Raw genomic sequence first — 17,472 nt, 5'->3', positions numbered from 1 at the left:
GTCTAGGGAAGACTGAAAGATTGTCATCAGTGTCCTCTCAATTTCCACTCACATTTCCTTCAAAATCCTTGGATGTATCTCATCCAGTCCTTGTGTCTTGTTAATACTTCTGTCCTGCCAATTTTAAGCCTTTCTAGTGATAGTGTTCCCTCCCCTGACAACATGGCCGTGGTAGCATCTCTCTTTGGTAGACAGATGCAAAGTATTCATTTAATAGCCTCCAGGTGTATATCGCTATTTTATCCTCTAATTGGCCTAATTCCTCCTTTTATATGGCTGTATAGAGGTCTTTCTGACACCTTTTTGTTTGCTGTCAGTCTTTTCTTATAATTCCTCTTTGCTTCTCTTATTTGCTTTTTCACTTTCAATATTTGTCTTAACCCTCAATTTTATTTTCTACCTGACACTTGTCACAGGCACACATTTTGTTGTCTATCTTAATTTCTATCTTTTTTGTCATCCAGGGAGCTCTGGATTTGTTTGTTCTACCTTTCCCATTTGAAGAAAATTCCTTGACTGTAGCCAAACCATCTCCTCTTTGAAGGTAGCCCATTGTTCAGTTATTGTTTTTCCAGGCAATTTATCTTTCCAGTCAATCCTGCAGAGCTCTGTTCTTGTCCCGTTTAAGTCCGCTCTCCATCAACTGTTTTTTCTTAATCTGGATTGTTTCATGTGATTCTCTACCCTCATCCTGAACTTGTCACCGGTGATCACTGCATTATCGATCTTGGCCGTACAAATCAGACCTCAGAAAGAATCCTATAGCGTACATAAGACATTTAATCATCACTAAATCCAAAATTTTATTTTCATGCAACCAAGTAAAACCATGGCGTAGAGAAGACAGAAAACACTTCCTTTGTACAAAAGAACCCAGTTGGAATAAATTGTCAGGATGAATGTTTAAGGTCAGGGCACTGAGCTAATTCTAGAAAGATCTCAAAGTCATATTAAAGGAGCACTGTTGGGACCAGTTTGATAGAAGAATCAAATTGAATGAGCCAAACCTTTTGTAACCTGTCAGGAAGGGTATTATTCAACAGAAAATGAAGGATGATCTAACGTGCAATGTCATATCGAAAAAAAAAATTAAATACAATTCTTGCTTCACCTGTTTCTTATGGATTTTGTCTTTCAGATTCTCTGTGATCCTATTATTGTTTTAGTATGCATATTTCTGTTTCCCTTGAATCAGACTCTAATAGCATATGTTTTGACATGAATTCATTTGAAAATACCTGTTTTACTTAAGACTCAAAAATTGGACCTTATTGGTCTTCTGTTTTTAACTGTCACCTTCGATATGGCATCTTCCAATTTATAGTTATATATCGCTTATAGGAACTTAGTGGCAAGCTTTTACTTTGTGTCATTATTTGTCAACCTGTACTATCAACAAAAGTCTGTTATATAATAGTTTCCTTGAGAAACGTAAGGACATAACTGAAAAAGATTTCATGGGAGCGCAGGCTACTGTGCAGATTAAATGTTTCCATGCGCAAATTTCCTTTTATGCAGTTATTTTATATAAAATGTATGTTGCATGATGCATACTTTTGGGCTTTGCCATGCAAACCATCAACCTTCATGACATGGGAGAGATTTAGTCTTCCAGGACTTTGCAGTTGTCAGATTGGCTTTGTCTTTGAAGGAAAATGCAGTTTGCAAATAGGAGTTCACGTGTGCTGTTCACATTTTTCATGACTGCATAGCTGAATTTAATGTTACAGATGCAGGACCATGGCTCTGAAACTGTGTCTTGGCAATTTTTGAAGGTTAGCTCTGCAGTAACATTCCCTCTCTTTCATTCCAACAACAGCAAGAATACTGGAGGGCTGTGGAGCAGAAAGACTCCCACGTAGCAGTGCATTCTGGAAAAGTAGACACAAAAGCACATGGCAGTGGGTTCCCTGTTGGGAAATCAGAACCTTTTTCAAGGTAGTGTCTCTTTTATAAATGGCAAATCATGATGGAAATTGCAGAATGTTTGTGTTTATCATTGATCTTTGAAGCCAAATTTTTTTTGGCTAGAAATTATTTTGTGAGGGCCGAATGACAGGATATTTCCCAGATTTTCAAACATGTTTATCTTTTCTACGAACAGGCATGGATGGAACCTTACAGTCCTTCCTAATAATTCAGGGTCCATCCTGCGACATTTTGGTGCTTTGTCAGGTAAGGAATGCGGAGTAAGTGAGTGTCGGGGGAGGAGAAGATACTGTTTAGTTTAAGATGGTGGACCTTTCTCAAATCATTTAGGAGGGTTTTTGTGTGAAAGGAGTAGAGACTGTAAGGTGAGACAGGATTCCTACAAAATTAATTAAAAATATAGGTTAGATCCTAGTGAGTTTTTTAGCAAAGAATTATCACCTCTTTAAAACAAGATTCCACAACTTTTGATGAGTATGGGGTCGCCCCTTCACAAGTCCTTGAGCTTGATGTTTTCTGATACCAATAAAGAGGGCAGTTAGTTTAAATTGTGATGCATCACAGGTAACTCCCAGCTCCTGGAGCTGTATTGCCGTTGGAGATTGGAAATTAATTTCCCAAACTTTCATTTCATAATAGGTCATAGCTATTTCTTTCATCCTTACCCCAGTGGCAATGTTACCAAAAATGGGAGGACATTTTAAACAAAATGTTTCAGTGGGATGTGGGTATAGCTGGAAGAAAACAGCATTTTGTGGCTTGCTTGGCTATTTCAGAGGGCACTTGAGAGTTAACCACATTTCGGTCTGAAGTCACACGTAGGTCAGATTGGGTAAGATTGGTGGATTTCATTCCTTAAAAGACATTAATGAACCAGAAGGGTTTTTATGACAGTCAGTAGTAATTTCATAGTTAGAATTACTGAAGCATGCTTTCAATTCTAGATTTATTTTTCAGTGAATTTAAATTCCGCCAACTGTCTTGGTGGGATTTTAATTGGTGTGTCCCTAGAGCATTAGTCTGGGCCTCTGGATTACTAGTGAGATGACATTACCACTGTTTAGCTTGCGGTGCCTATGCCTTCCATGGGGATGGAATTAGCATGATAGTTATTTCTAGCCTTTTTCTTTTATATTTTTGTACTTTTATAGACTTTTGTCAGTCTAAATTGTAGTGGACAAACAAACTGGCCTGGGAGATCCATGGCTGTGTTTCATATACAGTAGCTCGTTTAGAGTCTCTTAAGAAAATGTCAGCCTCTATGTCCTGATTTTGCTACGATTTATATTTTCTTTTTAGGAGTGACGATTCCTTGGCTAAACATTGGCATGGTTTTCACTACCTCATGCTGGTCACGAGACCAAAACCACCTTCCGTACATTGACTACTTACACACTGGTGCTGATTGCATTTGGTAAGTGCCTGCCCTGGGGAGGGGAGTCTCTCCCTTGCTAGCCCCACTTTCAGCAGAGCAGGTTTGGATTGATCAGTGACTATCTCTGGATTTGGGTTTGGCTAATCAGCCTATTCTATCTCCCAACACACACACAGGTCAATTCTCGTCAGATACACCTCTTCCTTTAATGTTGCATTGTGGGGTACCGGCTTGGAAAATAATATTGATTGATGCATTTATGGAGCTCTGATTTGAATTTTCATGCCAGAGAACGGACTCAGAATAAATCCGTTTTTCCAAACGGCGATGTCTTTTTTTTTACTTTTGAAAATTCAGTTTCATTCTGAATTGAATTCAACTTCCCTATTTATACTTTTAAAAAAAAAACCAGGTTAGCTATAGGTTTGGATTCTTTTTGAATTCATTGCCTCGTTATAAATGAAGCTTCTTATGGCTGGTCCTCACTTGACTAGTTTGGTCTTCAAGTGTCACCAAGTACTTTATTGTTGAGGATAATAGTTTTTTTTAATTCTTCCACCAGATTGAACTGAAGACCTGCTTCACTGACACAGAAGTGAGTTAAATTTTTTGTCCATATCCTTAAATTACCTTTTAAAATTGCATTAATCAAATGACCAGTTAGCCAGCATGGACAGAACTTGGCATATCTGTGTCAGACAGGCAGAGTGTTCAGCACTTTAAAAGACGGGCTGGAATGAGGTGCAACTTGCTGTTCGTTTAAATTATCCTCTTCAACTCTCATATCTGCCCCTCCCTCAGTTTCAGTTTTGCTGCACTGTTTTTAATTGTCTTTTTTTTTGCAAACTGCTTGTGTGGCTCACTGGAGTTGACACCGTTTTGTCTTAATTCAGTGCATCTTGAGATGCATGTGGGTGGACAGAGGCTTCCTGGTCAGACCTGATGCCATAATCGAAGGGTCCGATAAAGCTCAGTGCTGCGGAGGTTTGCGGATTTGAGTCTTGTGCCATCCTAGTGAGATGCAAAGCAGCAAACCCAGGTATATTTATAAATCATTGAAACAAGATTGAAATGTAATTTATTTTCTTGAGCAAGCTCTTTAAGTTGAGATGCCCCTTAATAGTGTATTTATGAACAGCTTCAGTTACCTTTCTCAACTAAATGGAAATATTCAGATTTTTATGGAAATATTGATCGCATGTTTGGCACAAACTCCATGAATGCAAACTGCTTTCGGATCTAGCATACTAGGTAGCCAATCTTAGAGAAGAAATCTCCCCAGGAATCATTACAAGCGAGTGATCTCACCATTAAGTGTAGAGCTGCAAACTAAAATTAGTTCAGTAAACCCTGGTCACGTTGGCTTCTGTCTGCACTACTTGTTTGAAGACCATCGATTGATGGGAGTAGTAAACTCCTACTGACCACTACTTTGAAGATTGTTAGCTAACTTTCAGAAATGTGACCCAAACACATCCAATGCACTTTGCAAATAAACCAACTAAAGAAACACTGATAATTGAATAGTAAAATTTGATTATTCCAACAATTCTGCTTCTGTGAATGGCATGACAATTACATTTTTTGTGAGACATAACGTTTTCTAACTGTTCCTTTAATCATTTATATAAGTATTCTATTTGTTCCAATGCTTCCTCTGTGGCAGGTGAGACATTAATACATGCAACTCAAAAGAATAAAAAGAGGATTGAAATATTTCAAGCTTGCTTGATTGCCTTAGAAGGTCGACAGATTTGATCTGATTCCGTTAATTTGCAATAAAATTCTAAAATAGTTTTATAAAGCTCTATTTCCTCTTGAACCAATCACTGAGGAAATAGGTCAACCCAGAGCAACCATGCTTTTATATTTACAAACTTGTAGTTCAGGAGAAACTGCAAATAATTTGGAACAAGTGGATTGTTTGGTAAAAATTGGAAAAACAAAATCTGGTTCTTTTGGTTGTTGCCATATCAGACTTCTGGATTGTATTGTACAATTTTGCATAAGATTAATAGAGGACTTGATCGAATCAATTGTAAATTTTATTTCAGCTTCTTCATCCAAACATTTCTGTTGGCTTGACCTATTGCCAATTTATTTGATGTGGAGCAGTTTTGTCATAGAATCAATTCAGTACAACAGGCGACAATTCAGCCCTATGTTTGTGGAGAGTTGAGACAGTCCCGTTTCCCTGCTCTGTTTCTATAGCACTGTAAATTTTATTTCCTTCAAGTGCCTGTCCAATTTCCTTTTGAAATCCGTCTCTGCTTCCATCATTCTCATAGGTAGTGTTTAAGATAATTGCTATTTGTCAAGTACAAATGTTCAAAACTTTTGAGAAGATTTGTAGCTTGAGTTGTGGATTTGCTACTGTGTTTGATTGTATACATCCGTCGTATCTCCTCTCAATTGCCTTGGAAGGAAAGCAACCTCAGCTTCTGCAATCTAACAGTTTAACAAAAATTCTTCATCTGCCCCCTTTCAAGGATTCCGCATTTTTCCTACAGTGTGGTGATCAGAGTTGAACATAATTCTTTAGTTATGTCTTAACCAGAGCTTTATATATGTTTTGCATAAGTTCCCTGCTTTTCTGCACAGTACTTCTGTGTATGAAGCCATAATTCCATTCTTGCTAGCCAGGCTCTCAATATGTCTTGCCATTTTCAAAGACATTTGCAAATGCATCCACCGGTCCTATTGTCTTTAAAAGCTATGCTTTTTATGCTATTTTGCTCCTCCTTTCTACATCATCTCATAATTCGATCAATCCTATCAATCTCTTGTTTGTCAATTTTATTAGTCTATTTGTTTCTTGTTACAGCTGATTAATATCATCCTCACTATTTGCCACAAAAAGCAAGAGTCCTGGCAAGAATCCTTGGTGATCACTCAATCTTTGGTGAGCACCATTCTCTGCTGTTCTCCAGTCTGAAGAAAAAAAAATCCCTCCTCTTTCTTCAAACCTTCTTTTTAATCGAAACGTGTTTTAATCAACCTGTTAAGATATGTTATGACTCATCTCTGGAGCGGGTGGGTCTCGAACCCTGGACTTCTGGCCCAGATGTAGGGACACTACCATTTTGCCATTTACCTAAGCTGACGTTGACTCCAGTTTTCAGTGAGCCTCAGTTTTGTTAACAGCCTTTTATGTGGTACTTCAGTTAAGCATATTAAGACTCTCATATTAATACCATCAACTGTTAACATTATTACATCAAAACATTCAGTTATATTAGTCAAACATGATCTGCTTTTCACAAATTGGTTGTTTTGAATCAAGTCCGATATCTCCAAGTGCCTGCTAACTTTTCCCCTGTTCATTGTTTCTAAAACCTTACCTATCGCTGATCTTAGTTATTTTAGTCAACCTGTTCAGACATGCTGTGACACACCTCTGAATCCAGATCTTCTGGCTTAGAGGAAGAAAAATATCGCTGTACCACACAACTTCTCTGTTATTGATTTTGAGCTTAACCTGTCTGTAGTTGCTAGGAATGTTGCAACACTCTTTCTTGAATAATAAAGTTGGCACATCTGCTACTTTACAATTGCTTGGCACTTGGCCCATTATTTAGGAAAGATTGGAAGATTGTGGCTATCTATATTGCTACTACCCTTAGCAATCTGGAATGCGTCACCAAAATTGGTGGTGTAGTGGACAGCGAAGAAGGTTACCTCAGAGTATAACGGGACCTTGATAGTATGGGCCGAGGAGTGGCAGAAACTTATACACTTAATGGTAAGGACATGGGAACTGTTGCTGAACAAAACGACCTCGGCGTGCAGGTTCATAGTTCCTTGAAAGTGGAGTCGCAGATGGACAGGATAGTGAAAACGGCATTGGTATGCTTGCCTTTATTGGTCAGTGCATAGAGTAGTTGGGAGCCCATGTTGTGGCTTATCAGAAATTGCTTAGGCCGCTATTGGAATACTGTGTTCAATTCTGGTCTCCCTGTTACAGGAAAGATGTTGTTAAACTTGAAAGGGTTCAGAGAAGATTTACAAGGATGTTGCCAGGGTTGGAGAGTTTGAGCAACGGGGAGAGGCTGAAAGGCTGGGGCTATTCTCCCTGGAGTATTGGAGGATAAGGGGTCACCTTATAAAGGTTTATACAATCCTGAGGGGCATGGATGGGGTGAATATTCAAGGTCTTTTCCCCAGGGGAGGGGAGTCTAAAACTAGAGAGCATATGTTTAAGGTGAGGGGGAAAGTTTTAAAAGGGACCCTTGGGGCAACTTTTTCATGCTGAGGATGGTGAGTGTATGGAATGGACTGCCAGAGGAAGTGGTGGAGGCTAGTACAGTTACAACATTTGAAAAGCATCTGGATGGGTATATGAATAAGAAGGATTTAGAGGGATATGGGCCAAATGCTGGCAAATGGGACTAGATTAATTTAGGGTATCTTTTCGGAATGGACGAGCTGGACCGAAGGGTCTGTTTCCATGCTATGTATCTCTATGACTCTGTTTTCTGCACCAGATGACTTTTCTGCTCTAAAACTAGCAAGCCTTTCCAGTATCTGCTGCCGGTCAGTTTTCAACCCATACATTTTTTTCTCTGGTGTTAGAGCTTCTACTGATATTTTGATTGAAATCCACTGTGTTCTTCCTGAACATTGATTAGTAATCAGAAGTGAGAGCCCTGCCTGACTCTTTGTACCCCTTCCCTTTTGCCTATCCTTTTGCGATAAGTATTAGTAGCAGCCTTCCTGTTGTCCCATCTCAGACTAATAACTCAGTTTATGTCAGGGATCAAATTTATGACGACCTTAGCTCAATTACACGTGAACTGAGGCAATTGATGGTAAATGTTTTGACAAAATGCAAAATCTCCAGCTGCAGTCCAGTGAATGGAGAAAATTAAACTGGAAACTAAGCAAAGAAACTTTTTTTTTTAAATGAAGTCTTGGAGATGCAGTGAAGATTGTATCCTGGTCTGAAGACCATAATTCCACAGAATGATTTTGAACTATAAACAGCATGGTAAGTATATCCTCATTGATATTTGGGAAAGGACTGTCTTCTGGAGCATTTTTGTGATTTCATAAAGTACACTTCTTAACAAATATACATTGAGAATAAAAGCCTTTTAAACCTTTAAAAAAGACTGTGTGTGTGTGTTGGGGGTGGTGGTGGAATAACAAGGAAAATGACCAGCTCTGCAACAAATCCTCTATTGTCTGTGTACAGTTGATAAACTTGTGTTATTGGGAACACTGGGCTATTTGTCATTTGTTAGGTGTGTCTGTAAATTTTCCACAGGTTAAATAGAAGCTCTGGAAAAAGTAATCTCTTCACCACCACAAGCTGTAGTCCAGATTGGTAGCTGGTGCCATTTATGTCCTGTTTGCCTCAAGCTTTGGACTGTGACATTTTCAGCTATCTTCCTTTCTCCAGGTATTGTATTCCTGCTGAGGAGAAGAGCAAACTTGATGAAGTGGTGCATACCCTGCTGCAAGCTAATGGCACATCAGGGCTGGATATGCTTGAAAGTAATATAATGGTAAGTGCAAAACTTTCGTATGCATGAGAAGAGAATTGCTAAGTACTGCAATCCTTGTAACTGGGATGTACTGGCAGTGTTGTCCAGGTTCTGCCTTTTACCAGCTTTTGCTGCTTTAAATAGGTAGTTAGGAGAGTGGAACAGTGATAAGGATTTTTCTGTGTGCCTAACATGCTTCACTGAAATTCAAGAATGAAGTGAATTTGGTGATGTTTGGCAAGTTACACAAATTACTCTGCAATCAAGATATGGGCAATAGAAGGGGAGCACAATGGGTGATGAAAAACGGACATTAATTTAAAAACAAACTGAAGTTGATTTGTCTGATATTCTACTCAGACATTTGGGGCATCTAACTAGTCGAAGTTTGTAGCCACTTTAAAAAGTGCTAGAGTTCAAAATAATAATTTCCTTCTAAATTTAAAAAAATAAATTTAATAATTGGTGACTAGGAATTTGCTGTTTTCTAGTATTAGAAAAATATGACGTCGATCATATAAATTGTGGCTGAATTGAATTTTTAAAATTCTTCCTTTTAATATGGGCATTGCTGGCAAGATCTGCTTTTATTGCTGGTGGTGATGAGCTGCCTTTTTGAACTACTGATGTCCATGGTGGTATAGGTACACTAACAGTGCTGTTGGAAGGATGTTCCAGAATTTTGACCCTGCAGCAGTGACAAAATCCAGTCACAGTGGTGAGAATTGGAAGGGAACTTGTAAGTGTGATGGTATTAATGTCCAACTTTTGCCTTTATAATTTTGGTTGTTAGAGGTCTAGAGTTTAAAAGGGGGTTTTGAAGGAGGCTTTGTGAGTTGCTGCAGTGCACCTTGTAGATGGTGTACACTACTGCCACTGCATCTGACGAAATGAATGTTTATGTTCATAGATGGCTATCAATCATCAGATTGATTTTTATTTCCCTGAATTGTGTTGAAGTTTCTTGACTGTTGAATTGCAGTCTTCAAACAAATGGAGAGTTTTTCAACTCATTTGTATTGCAGCATTAAAATTTAGGAAAGATAAATGGCCCCATCAAATTGACTGTATTCAATTATTTTTAATGTATTGTAATTTTCTCTTCCACTTTATCTGTTGATTTCTCACTTTTAAGAAACACTAAATTGCTTCTCCTACATGTAGGGAAGAAAATTAGACTTTTTATTAATATCTTTGTAACTCCCAATTCCACTTTACAACATAATCTGACCATATCAAGTCGACTCAAATCAGCTACTTCTCAGTTTCTGGAAGGAGCGATAATTGCACAGTCATTCTAGTAAGTTGCATTTCTACTATTTTTGTTTCTTATGAAAAAATATGCTGCATGATTTAAAAATTCTGTCTTTCAGAGGAGGTGTTAAACTGAACCTCCATCAACTTATTTGTGTACCTGTAAAAGATTTCATGGCCACTATTTGCTGAAGAGCAGGAGAGTTCTCCTGGTGATTTCGCTACCATTTATCCATTAACCAAGACCTCTAAAATAGATTAACATGCTGTTTATCTCATGTTGTTTCTGAGACCTTGCTGTGTGCTAATTGGTTGTCTCATTTGCCTACATAATAACAATGACGACACTCCAAAAGCAATTCATGACTGAGAAGCATTTTAGGACGTCCTGAGGGTGTGAAAAGTGCTTTGTGAATGTAAGCTGGTTCTTTTTTTTATTTTGTACTCCGAGGTGATGTATGTTAGTGCTAGAGAATAGGATATTTTTCATTTTCGTTATCTAATGTCAACATCAAGCACTCCATAAAGCCTGCAAAATGTTTAGATGCAGTGTATCAGGAGCTGATTAACCAAGTTTATATTCAGTACTCCGTTTTCCATTTAGCCAGTGTAATTCCTTTGCCTTTGGGGAATGGAATCCCAGTGATCATCTCATTAAGAGTTAAAATTCTAAATTGTTTTTAAGATGAGCTAATTGTTCCTAGGGCCCACATACAAACTGGACGAGATGTTACTTTTGCAGGGCAGAATTCTTGGCAGTTTAAGTTTGGCTTATGCCATGAATCAGCATTAACCCCTTTCACGGTACTTGGATACAAGGCTGGTCTTGGGGTCTTTCCAATGAATCTTGTCCATTCTCCACTGCCTTGAAGTTACAAAGATATGTATTGATGTCCTATATAAAAAATATAAATTTACAGCAGAAACTATCTGAAAGGCCTCAAAATGTATTTAGAAGTAAAATTGCTAAATAGTCAACACCCAGTTTTTTTTTTCCCATCCCTGTCCAAATTTCACCCATATGCCCACTCACCCAGCACCCCTTTTGTTAATAGCCATTAACACTTTTGGTATTCCCTTTTGTAATTAAAAACAATGCAGTCAGTATGTTGCCATTTTCTTCACTTGAAGCATATTTTCAATTCATGACGACTTTTCAATTTTTACTTACATCAACTCAAAAGTTGAAAAAACGCAAAAGCAAACAAGAAGGCTTTGAAAATAGTTTTGAGAACTTGAAAAACATCTCCGTCACCCTCAAAACCTGTTGGACCTTCTGGGGGTGGGGCGTTGGAGAAACACCGTGGCAGAGAATCTTAGCAAGTCTGCCAGCATCTCAGCATCACAGAAGTATTACAGTGCAGAAGGAGACCATTCATCCCAATGTGTCTGCACCAGCTTTCTCAGCATTTTGGCTCACTGTACTCTATTGCTTTTCCCCTGTTATTTAAATAATCAACTTATGTACCTGTAAAAGATTTCATGGCCACTATTTGCTGAAGAGCAGGAGAGTTCTCCTGGTGTTTTCGCTACCATTTGTCTGTTAATCAAGACCTCTAAAATAGATTAACATGCTGTTTGTCTCATCCATTCTCCACTACCTTGAAGTTACAAAGATATATGTTCTATCCTAATGCCCTCATGAATGCCTCAATTGAATGTGCATCAATCACACTTCATGGCAGTGCATTCCAGATCCCAACTACTCACTGAGAAAAATATTTCTCATCTTGCGTTTACTTCTTTTGCAAATCTCTGTCCTCTGGTTCTTGGTTCCATTACAAGTAGGAACAATTTCTCCCCATCTAATCTGTCCAGATGCCGCATGATTTTGAAAGCTTCAGGAAGTCCCAACTTCTTCAATCTATCCTTGTAAGTGAAGTTTCTCATCTCTGGAACCATTCTTGTAAATCTCTTCTGCACTTTCCCCAGTGCATTTATGGCATTCCTGAAGCCTTCCTGGTGTACAGAACTGTACTTGGTACTCCAGCTGAGTTCTAACTAGTGTCCTATAATAGTTCAACATAGCCTCCCTACTCTGTACTCTATATGCCCCTATTTGTTTCATTTGAAACACATTTTCAATTCAGGACTTTTCCGAGTTTACGTATATCAGGTCAAAGATTGAAGAACTGCAAGAGCAAATAAGAGGGCTTTGAGAACTTGAAAAATATCTGCATAACCCTGAATGTCAGTTGGACCTTCTTGAGGTAAAAAACAGTGTAAATGAGACACTTAGCAGTTCTGCCAAGAGTACTGAATGCTGCTCTCCCTGTCTGTCCTGCTACCTTTAATTAATTATGCAACTAGGTGTCTATGTTCTTTTGTATTGAAATGTTTCATTTTATTGAACTTCATTTGCCATCTACCTATCCACCCATTCCACCAACTTGTCAATGCCCTTTTGAACTTCTAAACTGTCCCTTTCACAATTTTAAAGTGCTACCAAGGTTTATATTACAAACAAATTGATTTATCCCCTGCACATCAAGATCTACAAGATATGAGAAAAATCAAAGCTCCCAATAAAAAGTAAATCTTCTGCCAGACCAAAAATACCTACCCACCATTATTCTGTTTCCTATCCATCAGTCAATTTTGCATCTGGCTTGCTGCTGACTTTTATTCCATGAGCAATAACTTTCCTCAAGTATTCTGTAATACTGTATCAAATGCCTTTGAAAGTCCACGCACATCTCTGTACCGGTCTTGTCCTGATCAACGCTCTCTGTTACCTCCAGAAAAACTCCTCCAAATTAGTTGGTTCTTTGAAATTAACCAGTCTTTCTTTTCCCCATTTGACGACTGATCCTGTCCCCAGTAGCTGTTCCTAGACTATTTCCACCATCAAAGTTAAACTGACTGGTCTTTAATTGCTGGCCCTATCTTTACAACCTTCTTGGGACAAAGGTATAATTTTTGCAATCCTTGAGTTCTTTGACACCAGATTGAAAGATTAATGTCAGTGTGTCTGTAATTTTCACTCTTGCTTCCTTGAATATGTTTAGATGCATCTCATCCAGTTTTGTGCCTTTCCGAATTTTTAATATTAATAATTTATTCAGTGCCAGCTCTGTATGAAATTTAGACCCTGCTAGTGTCTGGCCATCTTCCTCTGACATCATGGCCTAGGCAGTATGTATCTCATAGGTAAAGATAAGAAAGTATTCAATTAACACCTCCCACTTGGAGGCTTCCTGCCTCCATGTATAAATCTCCTCCTTGATCTCTAATTGATCCTACTGCCTTTTACCACCCTTTTCATGTGCCTTTGGAATACATTGGGATTTCTCTATATGTTAGTTTCCAGTTATTTTTCAAATGCCCTTTGCTTTTTTACCTCCCTTCTGTACTCAGCTTGGTTCTCAGTTGTATTTTTCACTTAATTTTTATCCCCTTCATCCAGGGAGTTCTTGATTAGTTTGTCCTACCTTGCCCTTTTGAGGGAATGTATCTTGACTGTGCCTAATCTATTTCTTTGAAGGAAGCTCATTGTTCAGTTACTGTTCTTCCTGCCACCCTTTGGTTCCAATCAGCTCAGCTCTTGCTCTATTGAAGTTGGCTCTCTGACAGTTGATGTCCTTACTCTAGATTGTTCATTGTCCCCTAAACATTATCCTGCTGACGCTCATTCTACTTGGCCCATCTTATTCCCAAGAACGAAGTCTCGTAGGAAACTGTCCTGAATGTGAGCTAAGAACACTTTCTACTGTCTGCCCTACTTGATAATATATCTACTTGATAATATATGCAATATCTATAATTTCCCTGCAGATTTGATTCTCTATATCCTTCCCACTGGTTGATGTGCATAGATTGCACCAAACAGTGTAAATGCACTCTTTGCTCCTTGGGTCTAGCCAGTTCAATTTTGCCTTTTAATGCACTGGGTCATCCTTTTTCTCAGTGCATTAAAAGTGCTCTCCTTAACCAAAAACATCACCTCTCCACTTACTTCTTTACTATATTTTCTGAAAACTTTAAAACCAGAGATATTTAACCCTCCCCTGCCCCACCCCAGGATTTTGGACTACATCCAAGTATGTAGGTTCTACCTCAAGAAGAACACATGACTAACCAAAGCATTATGCAAATTATTATACTTGATTTCAGTGAAATAATGATGTTCCTTATTCTTTAAAAATGCGTAGCTTTATGAAAGTAATCTTACTAGCATAACTCACTTCTCATATGAGCTCAACTCAGTGACACATTTTTAAAGTATGATGGCTGTTAGAAATATTTTGTCATGTGAAAAGGTTAATTTGTTTCACTTTCCACTAATTCGGTGTTTCGCTGTTTTTTGCACACTCCCTTATTCATTGTCACCATTCGTAGAATGTAGAACGTAGAACGTAAAACGTGGAAGCACAGTACAGGCCCTTCGGCCCACGATGTTGTGCTGAACTTTTACCCTAAACCTAAGGTCTATCTAACCTCCACCGCTACCTTATACTATCATCCATATGCCTATCTAATAGCCGCTTAAATGCCCCAATGAGGCTGACTCTACTACCCTCTTTGGCAACGCATTCCATGTCCCTACCACTCTCTGAGTAAAGAATCTACCTCTGACGTCTCCCCGATATCTACCTCCTTTCACTTTAAAACTATGTCCCCTTGTAAAAGCTACCTCCACCCTAGGAAAAAGTCTCTGGCTGTCTACTCTATCTATACCTCTTGATCATTTTGTACACCTCTATCAAGTCACCTCTCATTCTTCGTCGTTCTAAAGAGAAAAGCCCTAGCTCTCTCAACCTTTCCTCGTAAGACCTTCCCTCCATTCCAGGCAACATCCTGGTAAATCTCCTCTGCACCTTTTCTAACACTTCCACATCTTTCCTGTAATGAGGTGACCAGAACTGGACACAATACTCCAGATGTGGCCGAACCAGGCTTTTGTATAGCTGGAGCATAACTTCACGGCTCTTGAACTCAATCCTTGTATTAATGAAAGCTAACACACCATATGCCTTCTTAACAACTGTATCCACCTGGGTGGCAGCTCTCGGGGAACTGTGAACATGAACCCCAAGATCCCTCTGCTCCTCCACACTGCCAAGAATCTTTTCCTTAACCCTGTATTCTGCTTTCAAGTTTGTCCTTCCAAAATGAATCACCTCACGCTTTTCAGGGTTAAACTCCATCTGCCACTTCTCAGCCCAGCTCTGCATCCTATCAATGTCCCTCTGTAACCTAGAACAGCCCTCCGCACTGTCCACAACGCGACCCACCTTCGTATTGTCCGCGAACTTGCTAATCTACCCTTCCACTCCTTCATCCAAATCATTTACAAAAATCGCAAATAGAAGAGGACCCAGAACAGATTCTTGTGGTACACCACTCGTAACTGAACACCATGTTGAATATTTTCTGTCCACTACCACCCTTTTGTCTTCTAAGGGTCAGCCAATTCTGAATCCAATCTGCCAAATTTCCCCCTGTCCCATGCCTCCTTACCTTCTGCATGAGCCTACCGTGGGGAACCTTATCAAACACCTTACTTAAATCCATGTATACCACATTCACTGCTCCACCTTCATCCATGTGTTTGGTCACCTCTTCAAAGAATTCAATAAGGTTTGTGAGGCATGATCTATCCCTCACAAAATTCATTATAGGATTGAATGCAATGTACTTATTAACAGTGTGTACACTATTACCTATGAATAACTTTGGCTGCTGAACAAACTCCTAACATGTAACCTGATCAGTTTACCACTCTGCTGGTTCACTGCATAGTTTCAGTTTGCCAAACCTATACAGCATCCTTTTTTCATAGCCAGTGGTTGTTAAGCCCTGTTGACATGCATCTGTGTTCTCTAGGCTTTGGTAAGGGAGTGTTTTGTGGGATGTGTAATCCATATAACATGTGCATGCTCTGTATTGAGTAGCAAGTTGTATCTTGATAGCATTGTCAAATTTGCTTAAAGTGTTATGATGGGTTTCTGTGCCACACCCAATTCTCAACTAACCACCCCCCCTCCCCACAAAAGCTAAAGGAGACATCATTATAAAAGTAAAGCAAATTTTGATTTATGACAGTATATCACTACCAATCAAGTTTACCATTTTCAAAACTTTTCAGACATTTAGTCAATGGTGCACATCTCTAAAATCAACCAGCGCAGGTTAAATGTTTTGAATTCTTGGGTGTTCATCAACTGCTAGAAATTATTTTTCTGAAACTTGAAGCTCACTGAAAGCCTACATTTCTGAACACTTACTTGAAAAACGTGCTGAGTTGTCTCCTTCAGATTTCATTAGGTTGCTGGATTTGCTTGTCAATCTGAAACAGTACTCTGAAGCACTATGGGCATAATTAAGTCTGATTTGGGATCTCTGAGCCTGCAGAAAGAAATTCATTTATGAGCCATGATATTTTGGAAGTGCGTTAGCAGGGTGCAGACCCAGCCAAGTTGGCCCCTCCCCAAGCAAGGCGATTTCTACTCCATAAATAGCAGAAGAAGAGTTATTTTATACTAAATAGGCTATTTTATGGTATATTTTTTTTGAAGAGTATAAATTTAACAGAGTAGAACACAATGCCATTTTAAACTTGAAGCATTAGAAAAGTATCTTGTTGTGTGATATGGGCATTGCAAATATATAGATTTATAGGTTGTTGGACTTGTGTTAACTGAAATTCAAATGGTTAATGCAAAAGCAGCACATTATTAACTGGATTGAGTTGTGTTATTTCACTTGTTTTGCTCTTTTCCAAGAATAAACCAATTATCACTATCGACCAACATTACACTAACTAGATTTCTATTTCTTAACTGGCAAATATTTGTCTTGCTAGATCTCTCCAGAGGTCCTGTGTAAGGAGGGGATCAAAGTGTGTCGTACTGTACAGCAGAGTGGCCAATTTATTATATGCTCCCCAGGAGCCTTCGTCTCCAAAGTGTGTTGTGGCTACAGTGTTTCAGAAGCTGTACATTTTGCAACTACCGAATGGTTAAATATGGGCTATGAAGCTGCTAAGGTAACAGACTTGATTTACTTTATACATCTAGCTTGAAATAAACAGTAATTTTTAATTTTTTTGTTTGGTGCTGCTGAAATGGATCTGTTATATGAGAAGGAATGGTGGGCAAAGCCATCTGCTTTTGAGGGTTATTGACAAAACGATCAATCATACCAGGATGGTAGGCATGACTCGATCTTTGTGAGGTGTAGTGGACTCAATTAATGCTCTAATCTGATGTGAGTAAGGGTGGACACGCTCTGTTCTACAATGGGAGGGGCTGTGGGACTGACCAGTGGCCTATGTCTGGGTGAGGGGAACGGACTAGCCAAATACCCCAATCCTATGTAACTGACTCTGGGCTTTGGGGAATTCAGCGATAACTTTACCTGTGTGAGTGACTGCAGGTTGTGTGGGTGCTGCTCACTGCCCTAATCCTGTTTCAATTAACATAATTA

The 17,472-nt window shown here is 38.9% G+C and overlaps 1 protein-coding gene across 1 annotated transcript in view; it reads left to right on the top strand.

Moving 5' to 3' along the window:
• Positions 1–17,472, top strand: part of jarid2b (jumonji, AT rich interactive domain 2b) — a 121,466-nt gene that overhangs the window by 80,358 nt on the left and 23,636 nt on the right. The window contains exons 7-11 of the mRNA XM_048607635.1: positions 1,820–1,938; positions 2,105–2,175; positions 3,229–3,343; positions 8,706–8,811; positions 16,850–17,032. Of these exons, the coding sequence (XP_048463592.1) occupies positions 1,820–1,938; positions 2,105–2,175; positions 3,229–3,343; positions 8,706–8,811; positions 16,850–17,032 (594 nt within the window). The remainder of the gene's footprint in view (positions 1–1,819; positions 1,939–2,104; positions 2,176–3,228; positions 3,344–8,705; positions 8,812–16,849; positions 17,033–17,472) is intronic.

The sequence above is a fragment of the Rhincodon typus genome, chromosome 2 (assembly GCF_021869965.1).
Source record: "Rhincodon typus isolate 14 chromosome 2, sRhiTyp1.1, whole genome shotgun sequence".
NCBI lineage: Eukaryota > Metazoa > Chordata > Chondrichthyes > Orectolobiformes > Rhincodontidae > Rhincodon > Rhincodon typus.
This window is presented reverse-complemented; position numbering and strand designations above follow the sequence as displayed.